At 41.4% G+C, this 21151-nt stretch overlaps 1 protein-coding gene across 1 annotated transcript in view; it reads right to left on the bottom strand.

Annotated features, from left to right (window-relative positions):
• Positions 1-13734: 13734 nt before the first annotated feature.
• LOC126262671 (mRNA cap guanine-N7 methyltransferase) overlaps positions 13735-21151 on the bottom strand; it is a 125004-nt gene continuing 117587 nt past the window's right edge. The window contains exon 8 of the mRNA XM_049959444.1: positions 13735-14775. Coding sequence (XP_049815401.1) covers positions 14732-14775 — 44 coding nt within the window. The 3' untranslated portion in view covers positions 13735-14731. The remainder of the gene's footprint in view (positions 14776-21151) is intronic.

Here is a 21151-nt window from a genome sequence, read left to right as displayed (position 1 = left end):
TAACGATGTCCTCCTGAGTAGTTCCCGCCCGGAGATCCGAATGGGGGACAATTTTACCTCCGGAATATTTTACCCAAGAGGACGCTATCATCATTTATCCATACAGTAAAGCTGCATGCCCTCGGGAAAAATTACGGCCGTAGTTTCCCCTTGCTTTCAGCCGTTTGCAGTACCAGCACAGCAAGGCCGTTTTGGTTAATGTTGCAAGGCCAGGTCAGTCAATCATCCAGACTGTTGCCCCTGCAACTACTGAAAAGGCTGCTGCCCCTCTTCAGGAACCACACGTTTGCCTGGCCTCTCAACAGATACCCCTATGTTGTGGTTGTACCTACGGTACGGCCATCTGTATCGCTGAGGCACGCAAGCCTCCCCACCAACGGCAAGGTCCATGGTTCATGGGGAAGTTGAAAACAGTAAAATTCGTAAATATAATACCAGAAGGAGAAATGATTTACACTGACCATCGCTCAGCTTTAGTATGGGGCAGAAATGGAGAGAGATATTGAGCTAGGTTCGTTGGCTGGTTTGAGGAGTAAATGGACCATACTACAGGGTCATCAGCCCCTTTGATATAAGGGATCTAGTAGGAGTAAAATTACCTGAAGATACAAACTGTGTGTGTGTGTGTGTATTTCAGAACAGTGCTAAAACACGTGGGTCAAAACTGGACCACATATGACTACGTAAAAAGAGAGCATTGATGTGGGGGGGAAGAAAGTGTTGGCACGTAAACATAACTCTGAAATGCCTGGAGTGATTTCAACCAAACTTAAACATATATGACTTATTACCTGAAGAAAGTGCAAAATGGCTAAGCAGGGATGGCTAGAGGACAAATGTAAGGATGTAGAGGCTTGTCTCACTAGGGGTAAGATAGATACTGCCTACAGGAAAATTAAAGAGACCTTTGGAGAGAAGAGAACCACTTGTATGAATATCAAGAGCTCAGATGGCAACCCAGTTCTAAGCAAAGCAGGGAAAGCAGAAAGGTGGAGGGAGTATATAGAGGGTCTATACAAGGGCGATGTACTTGAAGACAATTTTATGGAAATGGAAGAGGATGTAGATGAAGATGAAATGGGAGATACGATACTGCGTGAAGAGTTTGACAGAGCACTGAAAGACCTGAGTCGAAACAAGGCCCCGGGAGTAGACAACATTCCATTAGAACTACTGATGACCTTGGGAGAGCCAGTCCTGGCAAAACTCTACCATCTGGTGAGCAAGATGTATGAGAGAGGCGAAATACCCTCAGACTTCAAGAAGAATATAATAATTACAATCCCAAAGAAAGCAGGTGTTGACAGATGTGAAAATTACCGAACTATCAGTTTAATAAGTCACAGCTGCAAAATACTAACGCGAATTCTTTACAGACGAATGGAAAAACTGGTAGAAGCGGACCTCGGGGAAGATCAGTTTGGATTCCGTAGAAATGTTGGAACACGTGAGGCAATACTGACCTTACGACTTATCTTAGAAGAAAGATTAAGAAAAGGCAAACCTACGTTTCTAGCATTTGTAGACTTAGAGAAAGCTTTTGACAACGTTAACTGGAATACTCTCTTTCAAATTCTGAAGGTGGCAGGAGCAAAATACAGGGAGCGAAAGGCTATTTACAATTTGTACAGAAACCAGATGGCAGTTATAAGAGTCGAGGGGCATGAAAGGGAAGCAGTGGTTGGGAAAGGAGTGAGACAGGGTTGTAGCCCCTCCCCGATGTTATTCAATCTGTATATTGAGCAAGCAGTAAAGGAAACAAAAGAAAAATTCGGAGTAGGTATTAAAATTCATGGAGAAGAAGTAAAAACTTTGAGGTTCGCCGATGACATTGTAATTCTGTCAGAGACAGCAAAGGACTTGGAAGAGCAGTTGAACGGAATGGACAGTGTCTTGAAAGGAGGATATAAGATGAACATCAACACAAGCAAAACGAGGATAATGGAATGTAGTCAAATTAAATCGGGTGATGCTGAGGGGATTAGATTAGGAAATGAGACACTTAAAGTAGTAAAGGAGTTTTGCTATTTAGGGAGTAAAATAACTGATGATGGTCGCAGTAGAGAGGATATAAAATGTAGACTGGCAATGGCAAGGAAATCGTTTCTGAAGAAGAGAAATTTGTTAACATCGAGTATAGATTTAAGTGTCAGGAAGTCGTTTCTGAAAGTATTTGTATGGAGTGTAGCCATGTATGGAAGTGAAACATGGACGATAACCAGTTTGGACAAGAAGAGAATAGAAGCTTTCGAAATGTGGTGCTACAGAAGAATGCTGAAGATAAGGTGGGTAGATCATGTAACTAATGAGGAGGTATTGAATAGGATTGGGGAGAAGAGAAGTTTGTGGCACAACTTGACTAGAAGAAGGGATCGGTTGGTAGGACATGTTTTGAGGCATCAAGGGATCACAAATTTAGCATTGGAGGGCAGCGTGGAGGGTAAAAATCGTAGAGGGAGACCAAGAGATCAATACACTAAGCAGATTCAGAAGGATGTAGGTTGCAGTAGGTACTGGGAGATGAAGAAGCTTGCACAGGATAGAGTAGCATGGAGAGCTGCATCAAACCAGTCTCAGGACTGAAGACCACAACAACAACAACAACCTGAAAAAGTACACTATAATGTGATGAAACCTGCCTGGCGCCTTTAAGGGTGGGGGTGGGGTTGTAAAAGGGAGGACATGTAAAATTAATAGAAAATGAACTACATGTGTCAGATTAAATTTTTTTTTGTGGTTGCTAGGCAGACTGTTGACAGTCCTGAAGACATTTAACCCCGAAGGGTTGGGTGGCAATGGCAGAAAAAGGCCTGAAGTGTTAAGTATGTATCTGGAATCTATGAGCAATTTACACTAAATATGAGCGCAACGGTAAATCTGGAATGGACTGTAATAATATTATGAAAAGTATAGTTGCTACTCAACATATAGTGGAGATGCTGAGTTGCAGATAGGCACAACAAAAAGACTGCTGGAAAGTGAGCTTTCGGCGAACAAGGCCTTCATCAAAAAATAGACACCTCCCCCCCCACCACCCAGACACACACACAACCAAGTATCTGGTATCTGAAGCCAGACTGCGAGCAGCAGCGCATGATGGGAAACACAACCATGGGTTGTGGGAGTAAAGAGCAGGCTGGGGCGGGAAGGGGAGGGATAGCAGGGTAGGAGGGGGGGGGGGGACAGTAAAGGGCTGCTTGTGGGAGAGTACAGCGATGAAGTGGAGAGTGGGTAGGGCAGCTAGATGCAGTTGGAAGGTTAGATGGAGGGGGGGGGGTGTAGAGGAGCAGAAGAGAGATAAAGAAAGATAGGGTGCTTTGGTGGAATAGAGGGCTGTGTAAGGCTGGAATGGGAGCAAAGAAATGGCTAGGTGGGTAAGGACAATGACTCACAAAGATTGAGGCCGAGAGGGTTACGGGAATATAGGATACTTTCCAGGGAGAGTCCCCACCTGCACATTTCAGAAAAGCTGGTGTTGGTGGGCAGGATCCATATGGCACAGGCTGTGAAGCAGTCATTGAAATGAAGAAAATTGTGTTGTGCAACATGCTCAGCAATGGGATGGTCCAGCTGTTTCTTGGCCAAAGTTTGTCGTTGGCCATTCACGCAGACAGACAGCTTATTGGTTGTAATGCCCTAGTAGAATGCAGCACAGATCTTGCAGCTTAGCTTGTAGATCACATGACGGGTTTCACAGGTAGCCACGCCTTTGATGGGGCAGATGATGTTTGTGACCAGGCTGGAGTAGGTGGTGGTGGGAGGATGTATGGGGCACTTCTTGCATCTAGGTCTATTACAGGGATATGAGCCATGAGGTAAGGGGTTGCGAGCAGGGGTTGTGTCGAGATGGATGAGTGTATCATGTAGGTTTGGTGTACAGTGGAATACCACTGTGGGAGGGGTGGGAAGGATAGTGGGCAGGACATTTCTCATCTCAGGACATGACGAGTGGTAGTCAAAACCCTTGCGGAGAATGTGATTCAGTTGCTCCAATCCTGGGTAGTACTGAGTCACGAGGGGAATGCTCCTCTGTGGCCAGATGGTGGAACTTTGGGAAGTGGTGGGTGACTGGAAATATAAGGCACGGGAGATCTGTTTTTGTACAAGGGTGGCAGGGTAATTATTGTCTGTGAAGGCCTCAGTGAGACACTCGGTATATTTCAAGAGGGAGTGCTCGTCACTGCAGATGCGATGGCCACAGATGGCTAGGCTGTATTGAAGGGACTTCTTGGTATGGAATGGGTGGCAGCTATCAAAGTAGAAGTACTGCTGGTGATTGGTAGATTTGATTCGGGCAGAACTACTATCGAAGTAGAAGTATTGCTGGTGGTTGGTAGATTTGATATGGGCAGAACTACTTACGTAGCCATCTTTGAGGTGGAGGTCAACATCGAGGAAGATGGTTTGCTGGGTTTAGTAGCATGAGGTAAAGCGAAGGTGGGACAAGGTCTTGAGGTTCTGGAGGACTGTGGGTTGGTTGTCCTCATCCTCAATCCAGGTCATGAAGACGTCATCAATGAATCTGAACCAGGTGAGGGGTTCGGGTTTCTGGGTGCTTAGGAAGGATTCCTCTAGATGGCATGTGAATAAGTTGGTATAGGATGGTGCCATGTGGGTGCCCGTAGCCATATCCCGGATTTATTTGTAGGTAATGCCTTCAAATGTGAGGACGTAGTCGGTCGAAGTGACTAGGAATGAGGTGGTTGGTTTGGAATCCATTGGGTGCTGGGAAAGGTAGTGTTCCATTGTTGTTGTTGTGGTCTTCAGTCCTGAGACTGGTTTGATGCAGCTCTCCATGCTACTCTATCCTGGGCAAGCTTCTTCATCTCCCAGTACCTACTGCAACCTACATCCTTCTGAATCTGCTTAGTGTATTGATCTCTTGGTCTCCCTCTACGATTTTTACCCTCCACGCTGCCCTCCAATGCTAAATTTGTGATCCCTTGATGCCTCAAAACATGTCCTACCAACCGATCCCTTCTTCTAGTCAAGTTGTGCCACAAACTTCTCTTCTCCCCAATCCTATTCAATACCTCCTCATTAGTTACATGATCTACCCACCTTATCTTCAGCATTCTTCTGTAGCACCACATTTCGAAAGCTTCTATTCTCTTCTTGTCCAAACTGGTTATCGTCCATGTTTCACTTCCATACATGGCTACACTCCATACAAATACTTTCAGAAACGACTTCCTGACACTTAAATCTATACTCGATGTTAACAAATTTCTCCTCTTCAGAAACGATTTCCTTGCCATTGGTCTCTGACAGAATTACAATGTCATCGGCGAACCTCAAAGTTTTTACTTCTTTTCCATGAATTTTAATACCTACTCCGAATTTTTCTTTTGTTTCCTTTACTGCTTGCTCAATATACAGATTGAATAACATCGGGGATAGGCTACAACCCTGTCTCACTCCTTTCCCAACCACTGCTTCCCTTTCATGCCCCTCGACTCTTATAACTGCCATCTGGTTTCTGTACAAATTGTAAATAGCCTTTCGCTCCCTGTAATTTACCCCTGCCACCTTCAGAATTTGAAAGAGAGTATTCCAGTTAACGTTGTCAAAAGCTTTCTCTAAGTCTACAAATGCTAGAAACGTAGGTTTGCCTTTTCTTAATCTTTCTTCTAAGATAAGTTGTAAGGTTAGTATTGCCTCACGTGTTCCAACATTTCTACGGAATCCAAACTGATCTTTTGCGGTTAGGTAATAGGCATTAAGGATATTAGTGTAAAGAGAGGTGGCATCAATAGTGACAAGTGAGGCACCATGGGGATATGGTAAAGGGACACAGAATGTGGAGAGTCAGTGGAAGAAATTTTAGTTATCTTTTATGGTGTTGGTCTATTACAGCAGAGATTCTCGCTGTGGGGGCACAGTAACCAGCCATAATAAGGCATCTTGGATGATTGGGTTTATGGACTTTAAGCAGCACGTAGAAGGTAGGAGTGTAGGGAGTGGTATGAGGAGAGATTGGAGAACCTGTTGAATTTCTGGAATGGGGTCACTGTGGCAAGGTTTGTAGGTGTATGAATCTGACAGCTGGCAGGGTCCTTCTGTCAGGTAAACTTTTGCAGTTAAAAACAACAGTGGCGGAGTCTTTGTCAGCATCTACGATTATAAGGTTGGGATCTGTTTTTAGGTGGTGGATTGCAGTCCTTTCTGCTGATGTAAGGTTAATTTGCATGTTGAAGGATTTGGGGAATGAAGGTGAGGCAAGGTTCACAGTTAAGAAATTCTGGAAAGTTAACAGGGGTGATTTGAGGGCAGTGGCGGTGGATCACGGTTGGATGGAGGAATGAATTGAGGCAGGCAGGGTTCACCACTGGTCTTTGGTAGAGTGATTGGTAAATTGGTGGCACAAAAATCTTCACACTGTACGGACCAGCAGAAGGAGAGAAGGTCTTTAACAAGTCCCCATGATTGAATTTGGGTGTGGGGGCAAACGGTGAGGCCTTTAACGAAAGGTTCACAACTGTGTTTCATGTCTGTTTTGATTCTGGATTCCGTGTGATGGTGGGACTGAGGTTTTGATGCGGTAGGTTTGCGAACAGGGTTTGTCAGCTATGAGGGGATATGGTCGAGGTTTGGAGGTTGTTGTAGCTGTGGTGGATAATTGTAGTCCAAGGTTGGAGTAAGAAGTGAACAGGGTGGAGAGCTTTTTGAGGTAGTGTGGCACATGTTGCTCTAGTGCCTGGAGGGCAAGAGTTTCACTATTATGGGATATAGAAATTTGGGATTGTATAGCAGGAGAATTTTGCGAATGGAGAGAAGGTATTGCAAGGTGGTTTGGGCTTGACTGATATGGTTTTGCAGGACTATGTTGGTGAGGGTTAAGCACTGGCAGAATCTGAACAGATTGTGGAAGGAAGGGTGGCAGCCGGAGATTGGTAATCTGATGGCAAGGCCATTTGGGGGGTTTCCAAGAGGCAAGCGACAATACAGGAACAGTATGTGGGACTGGATTCTGGCTAGGGATAAGGAAACTTTTGACGCAGATGGAAGGATCCATGGTGGTGGATAAAAACATGTAAAAAATGTAAATAACTTATAATTACACCCAAAACAATGTGCAAAAATACACCCAAACATGGGACAATCTCACAAAAAGGATGAAAAAGGGTGACATAAGGTGAAACAAGATGAAATCTGAGGAAGTGGCCGATAGTGAAAGGCGAAAACTAACTGAAATTGGCTTGAAGACAATGAGATCAAAGAAAAACTAAATAATGTAATGTGGGTTGCACGTCTGTGGGTGGATAAGTGTGAAGAAGAGGCATGAAAGAGGTGACTAGATTAGGTGAAGTTAACTGGTGTGAACTGGAACAGAGAGGAGAAGGAATGAGGAGTGGGGAGGGGTTGGTACGACGGAATATCAGTTTGTGTGGCACAGGAAAGGTATGGGAAATACAAACGAAAATATGAGAGAGTGACATAGGAAGAGTCAAAAACAAACCAGACTTGGTGTGAATATGATTTACTATCTGGGGGAAAAAAAACTGAGGATGAGGGATGGAAATGTGAAGTAGGTCGCATGCAAAAATAATAAAAATGTATAACATTAGTGTTGAAACCGTAGTTTTCAATGTTGTTAAGCTACCTGTTGACATTTCTGATGATGTGCCATCCCAAGGGATTTGGTGTGAAGGGGCACTGATGTGTGTGGAACCAATACCAAATAGGACTAATGTGAGATACTGAACACATGCAACAAACAGCAGCACAAATGGTCACAGGTTTCTTTCAGCCATGAGTATGTGACGTGGAAATGATGAAATACCTGAATTGTCAGCTTAAGGGCAGTGTGTGGAGCAATTTCAACCAAACTTGGTACACCTATCACTTATTATCTGGAAAAAAAACACTGGGGTAATACATGCTTAGGTTTGAGGTGATTGGATGGAAAATAACTGATATTAGTGCCGTATTCAGCATTCTTGGATGACTGGTAACATCCTGATGATGTTTCACTTCTACTGGCAGGGAATAGGGTGACATAAAAAGGAAGTAACTGAGCACCACTGAGTAATCAGCGAGAGAGAGAGAGAGAATCAGTGCGTATCTGGATCGATTTCATCCAAATTTGGCAAAGAAACGTCAGGCCTCAGGAGTATGAGCACTGTGGGGTCTATAGCCTCCTAACTTCAATAGGAACGGAGATAAAGGCAAAAAGCTGTTTTTTCCACCCCTGGCATATAGGCTACCCCACTTCACAAGCATGTTCTGTTGTTGTAGTACTGGTCTGCTTTATCAACCTGCCTTTGTGACAGCCTGTATGTCATGGGCAAATAAAAGATTATCAAGCCCCTAATGTGTAGCTTGCTCTGCATGACAGGCATATCGTGGGAGCAGCATCAGCCTGCTTTATTGAACTGTATTGCAGAGGCTGATGAGCATGGCAGGAGACAGTTGGAGGTGGATAGAGGTGCGGATGGACAGAGAGAGGGAGGAGGGGGAGATCAAGAGACAAGTTGAAGGTGGAGAGGGATAATGGGCAGGTGGAAAAGGAAGAGTGGGGGAGGTGGTGATTGATAGAGAGGAGGGAAGGAGGATGTGGTCAGAGATTTGGGGGGGGGGGTGGACAATATAGAGAGAAACAGAGGATGAAGTGGACACAGAGGAGGGGAGGAGGAGATGAGTTTAGTATACGTGTGGAACACACACACACACACAGGCAATGCCGTGGAGAAAATGCTAGTGTGTGTGGGTGTGTCACACACAAACAAAGCAGACTGTACGCGTGGGATCTCCTCACAAACCACTGGATAGATTTCAGTCAAATTTTGTAGACTAACAGCAAATTTCATGAGCATCAGCACTGTGGGGTTTACAACCTCCTATCTACAGTAGGAGCAAATAAGGCAAGCCTTGCTTTTTTTTTTTTTTTTTTTTCTAGCCCCTGCCACGTACGCTGCCCTGGATAACAGGTGTGTTGTGTGGGAATAGTATCAGCCTGCTTTATCAATCTGCTTTGTAGGGCAGTCTACACATCAGAAGCAAGAAATGTTTTTCCGACTCCTGAGGTGTAGGCTGCCCTGACTGATAGGCATGTTGTGTTGGATAGCACTGGCCTGCTTTATTGAGTTATGCTGGAGCTACGTGTGCTGATGGCTGTGGCTGGGGACAAGTTGAGATGGATTGAGGATGGGATGGACAGTGAAAGAGCGGGCACAAGAGAATGGATAGGGAGAGAGGGGGAGTAGGAGATGAGCAAATTGATTAGAGGGGAAAGGATAGTTAGAGGGGATTGGAAGGGAAGGGCAGAGGGGAAGGAGGGGAGGAATTGAGAGGGGATGGAGGAGGAGACGGTTGGGTAATGGGCAGGAGGAAATGAATGAGAGGTGGGGAGTAGTAGGTGGACTGGACAGAGTAAGGGAATTGGGGGGGGGGGGCAAGAGGCACTGGAAAGAGAGTTAGGGGCAGTAGAAAATGGACAGAGAGGGGAGGGGAGAGGATGCAGACAGAAGGAGGGAGAGGAGGAGATGTGACCAATATAAATGTTGAATGTGTAAATGAGCAAAGCTGTATTAAAAGGCTCCCCTGCACGACAGGTGTGATTTGTGGGAGAACTATCGGACTACCTTATCAAACTCCTTTGCAGGGCACCCTTCAAATCAGCGGCAAGAATTGGTTTTCCAGCATCTGACATGTAGGTTGCCCTGCATGAAAGGTGTGCTGTGTTGAGTTCAATCAGCCTGCTCTGAATGACAACCTATATGTCAGGGAGAAAGATAGTTTTCAGACTCCTGACATTTAGGCTACAAGCAAGAGAAACGTGTTGTGGGGCACAGCTGGGCAAAGGTTGAGATGAATTAGAGAGGGGCAGGACGGGATGTGTATCAAGAGAGGGGGCAGGAGGGGCGGGAAGGAAGTGGCAAGTAGGAAGTGGATACTGCAGGGGAAAGGCTAGTAGATAATATTAATGTCAAATACAAATCACATATGTTTGATACCACCTACTTCATAGAATTATTTCTATTCTCTTATTACTATTCATTTCATGGTCACTGCTTTTGACTTACCTTATTCACTGGAACAGTATTTGAAATGGGCTAAAAAGGTATTGTAGTGGTTTCTTTGTGTTTACAGCATTAATTGTCCAGGGAACCTACTTCAAGCCAAATGTCGGTTTTCTCCTACAGTATGCAATTTTATGTAGGATTGTTTATAGCTATGGCAGTGATGAATTAACAGAAAATACAGGTATAACATGTTATATGGATAGAGAAAATCAACTCACCAAATGGTGGCAGGTTGAAAGACATACAATTGCTAGTTTTTGGAAACCAGGGACATCTGCTGGTAGAAGAGTAAAAAGGGTTAAACGAAGTGAGACAAGGTTACTATTTAATTATTCCCTGTTATTCCATATACAGTAAGTTTCCCTTCACCTGGGGGCCCCACCCAGGCTTAATTTTTCGCTCTTCTTAAAACCTTATCAGTTTCTTTACCTTCTCATCCCATCTGGTAAGTCTCCCCTGACCTGGGGTTCTTGGCAACTTTTCCAAACTCCCCCCATTTCCTGAACCTCATCAGTCCTTTTCCTTCACCCCCCCCCCCCCCTGCCTTCCCTTTCAATCCCAACCAGGAGGAGGAGCCAGTGGCTCCTAAGTTTGCAAATTTCGATACATTTGTATGTGTTTTCTCCTGCTGCCACTTGGTGAGTAGCTTTTTTACCTATCCAACTACAGTATATTTTCAAAAATTGATTATTTTCATTGATCAGTAAGTAAAAAGCTATTCTCATACTGCTGGATGGTTGTAATGCTCACTTCTTTATATCTATCTGGCAGCTGTGCCAACCTTGTTGCATTCCAGAAACTGCAGTTTGAATGAGACTGAACAACTGCTCTTCGACTATATTATGTTACGGATGCCTGAAATATCAAAGAAGAGAAACGCTACAAAGTACTTTTTAAATAGATTCCTGTTATAGTAGGAATATTCAAGAATGCTTGGGAATTTGTGCTGTTTTAAGATCACTATTGCAGTTCACTGACTGACAAGATATTATGTATATTTAGTGTTCAGTAAGTTATGTTGTAACTTGTGATTCTTGAGTTTCTCCCGGCGTATTTGATAATCAAAATATCCACGGGTGTACTGCCGGTCTACAGTGTCCAACGGGCACAACCGTGACTGTGGCTATAATATTAGCAAGGCTTGGGAACCAGCGATTGGGTTAATCAAGAGTAATCGAGCAAATGTATAGTTGTGACGACCACGGCGGACAGAGCCATCACACCGACGTCATCTCAGACGCCGTCTCAAACTGTTCCACCGCGCGACCGTGGCGCGGGGCGCGGCCGGCGGAGCGAGCGCGCCGCGGGCGGAGGGTATTTAAATCGGCCGCCGCCGCGACCGAACCCAGTTCCCCCTGAGCAGCCATAGTGTACGTATCTCCGTGCTGGCACGTTCACAGGAGCTCAGTCCGTCAGTTCACCTGATGATGGCGACATGTATGATCGCCGAAATATTGTGCCCATTGGACACTGTAGACCGGCAGTACACTCATGGATATTTTGATTATGTTGTAACTTGATACAAACCAGGTGACAAATAGTTAAGAAGGTAAATAGTTCCCATGCTTCCTCACTTATGGGGACAGCATATGTGAGGGTACAGGAGTACCCTAAAAATTGGGCACAAATGAGGAAGCATGTTAAGATTCAACAGTAAACTATTTAAAAAAAAAATGTTAATTTATATGTTAAGGTCGTTTAATCAATTCTGTAGATTTTTCGGTTTTGTGATGTTTGAGGTCTCCTGGGGTGTCGTGTGGCACTTGGGGACCTCCATTCAGCTTGCTGACATCAACGCAAGTTTTTTGCTTAGAGTTTGCAGCACTCTGTGGTGCATCACGGAGTACAGACAATTGAGAGGTTCCCTGGAGGAGTTGCAGAACAACAGTATATAATCCATGAAGTTACTGAAGGAAAAAAGTACTTAATGTAGAAAGTAGAGTTTTTTGCTGAAACACAAGCTCTCAAGTTACATACTGAACTAGAATCTTACTTTGTGGGGATAAACTAATCATCAATATGTCTCTCTCTCTCCCCCTATAAGTAAATGGTTGTCTTTCACTTATTTTATGTAACTGAAAGTAGAGATTGGTATAGGAGGAAATTATGAAAGATGTGAAATTTAGAAAAGAGCATTCGAACCTACATACGATCTGGATATGAAGTGAGCTATATTTGATCAGTAGTTTCTATTTCTACTTTGTAAGGGTATAAAAAATACGCCTTCACAACATGCATATTTTATTTCCTTAAACTTTTTACCGTTGACATTTTTCACTCAAACATGTTACACAATTGCCAGATTGCACACCTGAGTATGTAGGTTTCAATGAAACTTTGTATTTTTCTCACATGAAACTCTATTATGCATAGCAAGCTTGTACAGAATTTCTGGAGGGGTTTCAGTTACTGAGTAGTAGTGTTCTAGCATCCATCCTAAATATTTTTATCTGCACTCTTCCACTGATTATTAACATGAACCAGTAGTGAAACTGGACAAACAGAATGAAATGTGTTACAGATACTACATCTAAAGCTTGTGAAATATTACATTCCTTTCTCTTGTACCCACAAATAGAAATGCACCAAGTCAAAAGTGGAAAAAAGGGCATGAATATCTGGGTACTTTGAATAGAGCTGAAAGACATCTAATGCAACCATTTTCTTCAACATATTAACACCTAGACTAAAAATGACAAATTCCTTGTTTCCTTGGTTACAGCCAAATCCTGTTATAAAACAGGACTTTAAAAAGTAAGATGTACAGGTTGTCAGACTATAAGACGATTGTGCAACATGAGCAGCACATTGTCAAAAGAGAGTATATATTCTGGGTTCCCAGCAGCCACAGTACAGCTGACAGGTACATCACAGTGTGTGAATGAAATGGTGCAGCAACTGGAAATGTACTCTACAGTCAAGTATGTGGGGCAGTATGAGTGTTACAGGCAGGAAGTCTAAATTGCACACAGATTCGCTGTCAATTCTGCTGGTATATGGACCAAATATAGTGTCATTTCCAGCCACAGTGAGATGATGTGAACAATTTAACCAAGGCCGCACAGATGTGGTTGATGCTAATTGGGAAGGAAAGCCACTGACATCCACCACAAACAACAGTGTCTGGGCAATCGAGGAAATGATTCGTAGCAGTTACAGGTTTTCCAGCAATAAGGATGTTCAAACAGCAGTTTGCAAATAGCTCTGTGACCGAGTGGACTTCTGCCATTGAGGAATTGAAAGATTGGTAGAATGTTCTGACAGGTGTTTCCATAGACTTAGTAAGTTCGTTGAAAAAGTAGTGCCCTATTTGTGTCACTTTGAAGAGCAATGAAGCATTCAATGAAAGTTATTTGGTATGTCATAATAATATTAACTTACTCCTTGAAGCCCCCTTGTACAATTCATTCAGTGCTGTGGTCCCATTTTACAATAAGTTAATTGATATTATAAAAAGCAAGTTGATCTTTACTTCACACTGTACATCTATTTGTATTATTGCTGGTGTTATTAATTCTGAATGCTTACTACACTGTGTACATATTTCATTTCTTTTCTAAAGTCGCTTACATATTTGTCTTCAGCTGTCTCTGAAGATAGTTCTACATGGTGACCAGTAGACGATTAAAGCAGACTGACTGTATGTCTGTCTGTCCTTCCAGATGCACTCAACTTTGTGTAGTTTATCGTAGAATGGAAAGAAACAATCTTCCTTTCCTCAAAGACATTTTATTCCAGTCCATTAGCAGAGTACAATTTTTTGCTGTGTTTTCACTTTTACATGAAGAAATGCAGATGCTGCAGCATCCATGATCGTGTTGCATAGTAAATACTGTGACTGAAATTACCTCTCATCAACAGTAGCATAGTAGCTGCAATATAGAACATCCATTTTACCTTCCTGTGTTTACCTAATGTTATATAAAAGCTCCCTTTTAATAAAAACCTTAGTTTCAATTATGTATACATAATTTTTCTCTTTTTACTGTATGTAATATCCAGTACTTCAGTAGAACAATGGCTAGCAATAAGAAAGATTATATGGGGGCAAATCTGCAATACACCATCAAATTACAACTACTTATCATGTTCTTATGCAACAGTACAGGAAAGGCCATACCACAATTTCTTGGCTGCTTTACATTAACTTACAAATCAGATTCTAACTATAAGACGGAGTACAGGAATCATCAAAAATATAATGTATCTTTAAAATAACTTTTGTAGGATATTTAATGGAATTATTATTTGACTCAATTCAGTTTACTTTTACAATAAAACAAATTCTGGTGAAAATGAATAATACTGACATATTCTTTCACATCTGTTTCAAAACATACTAATCATTGCTAAAGTCTAACTTGTAAAATCATAAGATACCTGTAAACTTCACAATTTGCTTCTTAGTGCATTTCACCACAAAAGTTTGCCAACTAATATATATTATTTATATTGAGATTTTTTGCGTCACTAGAAAAAAAACCTAGTGTGTTCTGGAAACATATAAATATATTACAAAAGGTATAAAAATCATTAGTCCTGAAATTAAAAACTGAATCTACTGAGATCCTTTCACAATTTGTGACACACAACATATATGACATTTTAGTGATTTAGTTAATCACTATTCCCAGTGATTTTACACACAGCAGAGTCCATAGTCCATTCTTTTTTCCGTAAAATGATTGTAAGCACTTGATGTATTATTATATTTTCTTAACCTTTTCAAAGGCGAAGACCAGGTAGAGAGCTGAAACAGAAGACAGTAAATGCATATAACTTCAAATAATTAATAATGGTCAAAATTCATTAGCTAATGTAATTCTTAAAAGTTTCATTATGGATACAAGCAAGTATATGTTGGAACAGTTACTTCTGTGTAACTACATGAGTTCACTTTAATTCAGAAGCTTAGTCAATATTGATGCACAACATTAAATTTTTTGCTGAAATCTTCAAATATGTTACCTACTTAATTCAAACAGAATTTTATAAATTACAGCTATAGAGCTTTGAACATTTAAACATAAGTTTTCAATAAAATTTGTGGACTATGTGAATGCTGAAGAAAATTAGATTGGAAAATATTTGAGAAAAACATAAAAAAATATAAGTACTTTCATCAAATGTATGTGAATGTAGACAAGCAAATTCAAAGGTAAATACTGCTGTTTTTACATTAGTAACTTCTTCATATTTCTACAGCCATTAAGGCTACTATAAAAAGAAAACAGCTAATCTCCTGCAACTTCCAAAACACCAGAAAAAAATCAGTTAGCAATACATAACACACCTTAAGCAGTGTATAAATACATGAAGTCATTACAACTGCTGTGCTTGCCTCTAAACTATCTTTAGAAGAAGGAAACCAACCAACTATAAGATAGCATAAAATCTGAGGTAAAGTAAAGTTGTGTGTGTGGCTTACGAATAGTATGGTAAAAAAGCGAAATACAGGTGATTAAATTAATCAAATTCTACACAATTAAAAAATAAGACAAGATTGTCCCGGAAAGTAGATACGATACAAGATAATCTAATAACCAAACTAATATGAGGCCCGTTCAAAAAATTCAGGAACATTCTTACTTTAACGCCAATGATGTGTTGGGGCGATATATGGTTGGCATCCCTGCACACGCCTGTGTTTAATGTGTAACTGCTGCAAGTTTCATTGTTGTATGTCCATTAGTTGCTGTTCAGTGCTGCACTGAGTAGAAAATTGTGTCACACAGTTTGCGAATTTTGAGACGGCAATTAGAGGAGCAATGCATCGGCAATAAATTTTGCGTGAAACTCAAGAAAACCTTTACAGAGGCACACCAAATGATGCAGGAAGCCTACGATGATTAGTGCACAACCCGTACTCGGTGTTTCAAATGGTTCACATGGTGTAAAAATGGCCGGGCGTAAGTTAAAGAGGACCCTCACTGAGGACGCCCTTCAACGTCTATCGATGACGTTCATGTCAGGAATGTCAATGAAATCACACGTGGCAATCAAATGCTGACTGCCTGAGAGATTGCAGAAAAATGTAACATTTCAGATGGATCATGTCATGAAATCCTGACACAGCATCTCGGAATGCATTTTGTTGCCACCAAGTTTATCCCATGGCTCATGAGTCAAGACCAGAAAGACCTTCGCCTCACAATCTTTGAAGAGCTTTTGGATCATGCAAATGAGAACAAGATGTTCCTTAACCATTTTACTGCTGTTGACGAGTTTACTCATCATGCTGGTTGCCGCTCCCTGGGTGCTGATGACAATTATAGTCATGTCAGCTGGTTTTCCACTGAGTGCTGTTGAAGAGTTAAATCGCACCTGTTTGCCACCCTCTGAGTGCTGATGACGAGTATAGCCGCTACCTGAGTGCTGATGACAAGATAACTCACACAGCGGAATTCATGCCCCATGTCTCAGTAGCATTGCAGTTCTGCCGCAGGCTTGTCGTCTGATTCTCTGTCTGTTGTGTGCCTAGCCTTCACACTACAGTTCACTGTTTATCAGAGTTTACTTCAGTGTTCTTCGCGTCCTGTATTTTACAAAGAAAATGGCAAGATGTTGTGGTAGCATTGAGGAAGAAATCATGGAGATTCTTACTAGGAGCAACTGTGAGGATGAATTGCTTGATCTTGATGGAAGTGATAGCTCTTCCACAGATTCGGAAAGCTGTAGTCATAAACTGTCCACATCAGCAGGGGTGTCAATGCAGTCTCGTCTTTCAAAAAGAGATGTTAGTTGTTTTGAATCTGAAGACTCAAAATGATAGTGAAACGCCTACGAAGAAATTTCTTCAAATTCAGTATCTTTCCACTTTGATATTTGAGAATGCACTGATTCTGTAGTATTCTCATAGCTGTTTGTCTTCTGAAGACTCGAATGAAAAAACTGAAACTTTCCGAATACTGGACCAGAGATGCTGTTCTAAATACTCCAATTTTTAGTGAACTGATGCCAAGAGACTGCTTTTTGTTACTTATGAGAATGTTACATTCAGTGACAGCTCTGCCAATACTGGAGGAGACACATTATTCAAAATTAGGAATACTGTCAATAAACTTTGCACATCTTTACGTTGTGCATTTAATTCACATCAGAAACTCTGCATTGATGGAAGTTTGTTATTATTCAAAGGACACTTATCTTTCAGATAATTAATTCCATCAAAATGGAATTCATTCAGAATAAAAACATTTGTGTGAATGGCTGTGTCTTAGATTTCATTGTTTATACAGGGAAATCAACAGAAATCGAGTTTTGCAATTTGGGGAAAAGTGGTGACATATGGGCTACACTAATAAAGCACTATTTAGAACATGGACATACACTCTGCCTTGATAACTGGTACTCAAGCCCAGACTTATTTTCCTGGTTTCACAGTCATGGGACAAACGCACATGCTACTGCCTGTAAAAACAGACGAAACATGCCGAAACTTCAGAAGAAACTGGAACGAGGAGATATTCAATTTATGTGCACTAATACAATGCTTGCTATAGAGTGATGCGACAACAGGAGTGTGGATGCTGACCAGCAAAGAAATGGTTGACACCGGAAAGACTGATAGAAATACTGGATAGAAAATTCAGAAACCACAAAGCATTGAAGATTATAACTGGAATATGGGAGCAGTTGACCATTCTGATATGCTGCTTAGCTCTGTTGGATGTATACGAAAAACAATAAAGTGGTATAAGAAGTTCTCTTTTCACATTGTCGATCTGTCAATCTGTGTGTTTTAAATGCTCATGGCCTACACAGGTCACTAACAGGTCGTAAAATGTCCATAGCAGAGTTTCACCTGTCGCTAGTAAGGAAACTTACAGAAACGTACGCATCATAGCACAGAAAAGCTGGCAGGAGAATACCTTCTGATGATAATCCTCTAAGGTTAGTGTGAAGGCACTTTCCAAACATTATAACAAGTGAGCATCCCAGGAAATGTACAGTGACACACTGATGCATTGTTTGCTGACACAGAAAGTGCCTTGAGAAAGCAGGTACAAATGTAAAACTTGCTAGGTACCACTGTGTGTCGTATCCTGTTTTGAAAATTACCAAATGAAAACGAATTGCTAATCGCAACACAGAACAAATACAACAATTGTATCAGAAAAAACTTCGAAAGAAAAAAAAATTGTAAAAAGGAATATGTGTGTGTGTGTGTGTGTGTGTGTGTGTGTCTGTCGACCTGCCAGAACTTTCATTTGGTATGTCACATCATCTTACAAAGATGATGTGGCTTACCAAACGAGCGCCGCTGGCACGTCGATAGACACACAAACAAACACAAACATACACACAAAATTCAAGCTTTCGCAACAAACTGTTGCCTCATCAGGAAAGAGGGAAGGAGAGGGAAAGACGAAAGGATGTGGGTTTTAAGGGAGAGGGTAAGGAGTCATTCCAATCCCGGGAGTGGAAAGACTTACCTTAGGGGGAAAAAAGGACGGGTATACACTCGCGCGCGCGCGCGCACACACACACACACACACACACACACACACACACACACACACACACACATATCCATCCACACATATACAGACACAAGCAGACATATTTAAAGACATAGAGTTTCAAACTCTTTGTCTTTAAATATGTCTGCTTGTGTCTGTATATGTGTGGATGGATATGTGTGTGTGTGCCTATCTGTGACTCAGCATCTCCACTATATAGTGAGCAGCAACTTCCCTTTTCAAAAAACTAAAATATAAAATACATGTACTTAATGATTGCAGGAAAATAAAATAAGTATGTACTTAGAATTTACAGAAAACTGATATGCACAGATATTAAATGCCCATTCATGTCATCTGTAGTGGGAAGTATTTTTTACTCTATGGTTTATCTTTTAATACGCCTGCCATTGCAACAAAATGAAATAAACAGGGAGCTTGATAAACTGAAACAAACTGCTGTAGCAAACAGCTTCCAATGTCATTAACACTTACACAAAAAGTTAAAAACAAAATGAGTTATAGCATACTAAAGTAGGCAAAACTTTCCAGAATAGAAGAGGTGAAAGACCAAGCACCCATGATGGCCTCTATTATACATTTATATTTCACGTTAGGCAACTAGTTTTCTTTGAATCCAGCTCAACAGCTTGGCTGTATACATGAATGAGTGCATGAGAATGGGTCTGCAACTCAGACATTACTTTAAGTACTTTGTCTGAGGAAACAAACAAATCTACATAAATAGAATAAAAAGAAAGTGTATCTATGTTTCCAAAACAAAACTGTGTTCAGTACTATACAGGTCAGATAGTGTGTTCATTTGAAACACAATTTAAAGAGCATACATATTGTCAAATTAAAACAGACTTTGATAAGCTCAATGCAAAAGTAAACATTCTGCGACAAACTTACAACAGAACATGAAAGTGTTACACCTAGCACCTGGAGGAAGATTACTTGACTTGCTTAAAAAAAATGGAACATTTTTCTGATAAAGTATTTCAAATCAGACATTAAATGAACAGTACAAGTTTGGAAATATGAAAGTAATAATGAGTTTGCAAGAGTTGCTTTCATGCTGGGATGTCTTGACTATTTAATGAAATGTAGTGCGTTAATATACAGAAACAAAAGAGATTATGGTGCATACTGCCATGTCCTGTGCTGGATGAAGTGTGGCATACCAATTAAGTGTTGCTGACTGGCGTGCTACAGGTCACCAGGTGAAACCTGACCACCTAATTATTATCCTCACCACCACCACCACCACCACCACCACCTCCAATAATTCCCCCTTAAGCAGGGGGCTGAATAAATTTGTGTTTTTTCTACTTCCTTCTTCTTCAAAACCTCTCATTAATTCATTGCGTTTCTTCTTCCTCTCTTCAGTCCATGTGTGGATGGTAAAAGAAAACAGTAAATTCTGTAATTGGAAAAAAGATGCACCCATACTTAATTCATTACTATTCTTCTAGTAAAGGACGTTGCAACAACTAAAGAATTCATGAAGTGATGCTAGCACATCAGGGAAATGCAAGAGAAAAGAGTTGGATGAAAGAAGTACGACTGGCTACCGAATGTGGCCACTATGACAGATACAGAAGACCATCATAACCTTGCCTCTCAGGTTGTAAGAGAAGAGATACAGCTTACTGAGCTTATTCCATTCCATGACAGGCTGATTGGTACAGCAACCGGTTTTCATAATTATATAAAGAGACAGTCTCAGCTACAAATTTATTTTTATTACAAATAACGCATTTTACCTGGCTAAGGCTTCCCCAGATTTTTTCATCCAGATGTTAAGCTTGGAACAAAAGGTGGAGAACTGCTAGTAAGTATAAAACATTATTAAAAAGAGGCGAGGAAAAAATCCGTGAAAGCCTTAACACCATACGAATCGCATTACTTGTAATAAAAGTAGCTTTGTACCCGGGACTGCCTCCCTATATAATGAGATACAGCTGTTTATGACACCCAGAACTGATGGACAAAGCAATCAGTAGATGGTGGCCACGAATGTCAACCCCATACATCAGGAAGTAATAGTGAACATTGAATAGGAGGTGTGTGTATCTTTAGCACCAATCTCAATCACCAGTCAAACATGCCAGAAGGAATGGACTCCACGAACTAAGATTTATGCCACAGCTGTCTAACAATAACCCAACATCTGACCAGGTACAAACAACTCCCCTGCCAGGTGTAATGCTCTGCAGAAGGACAGATATTAGGAGGACAGGGGATAAAACGCTGGTATGTTTCCACTGTGGATGCCCTGGACACACAGTACGCTACTGCAGAGAAGAAGATGAGTGTTACGACTAAGATGCCAGACATCAATCTTCACAGCAGTTCTATTTATGGCAGACAACCACAGATGACTATAGTCCACCTGTGGTTAAAAACTTGGAACCATACCCTGGACAATGGTTGTTCCTCAAAATGCCATCACATGACCTGATGCTATACACAAGCACTTGCCACTGAATTTGGGAAACTCAGCGAGGTGACTATCTGGAGAAGTGAGCTGCCACGATGAAAATCTTTCATGAACAACAGTTACCCAGATATCAGGAAATGTCTGGCCACTAGACAACTCAGGGGCTCCCTTTTCTATAATGTAGAATGATTATTGTCGCCAGCTAAAGAAGACATCAT

Source organism: Schistocerca nitens, chromosome 6, assembly GCF_023898315.1.
Source record: "Schistocerca nitens isolate TAMUIC-IGC-003100 chromosome 6, iqSchNite1.1, whole genome shotgun sequence".
Classification (NCBI taxonomy): Eukaryota; Metazoa; Arthropoda; class Insecta; order Orthoptera; family Acrididae; genus Schistocerca; species Schistocerca nitens.
Note: the sequence above shows the minus strand (reverse complement) of the source record. Positions and strands in the feature narration are given on the sequence as shown.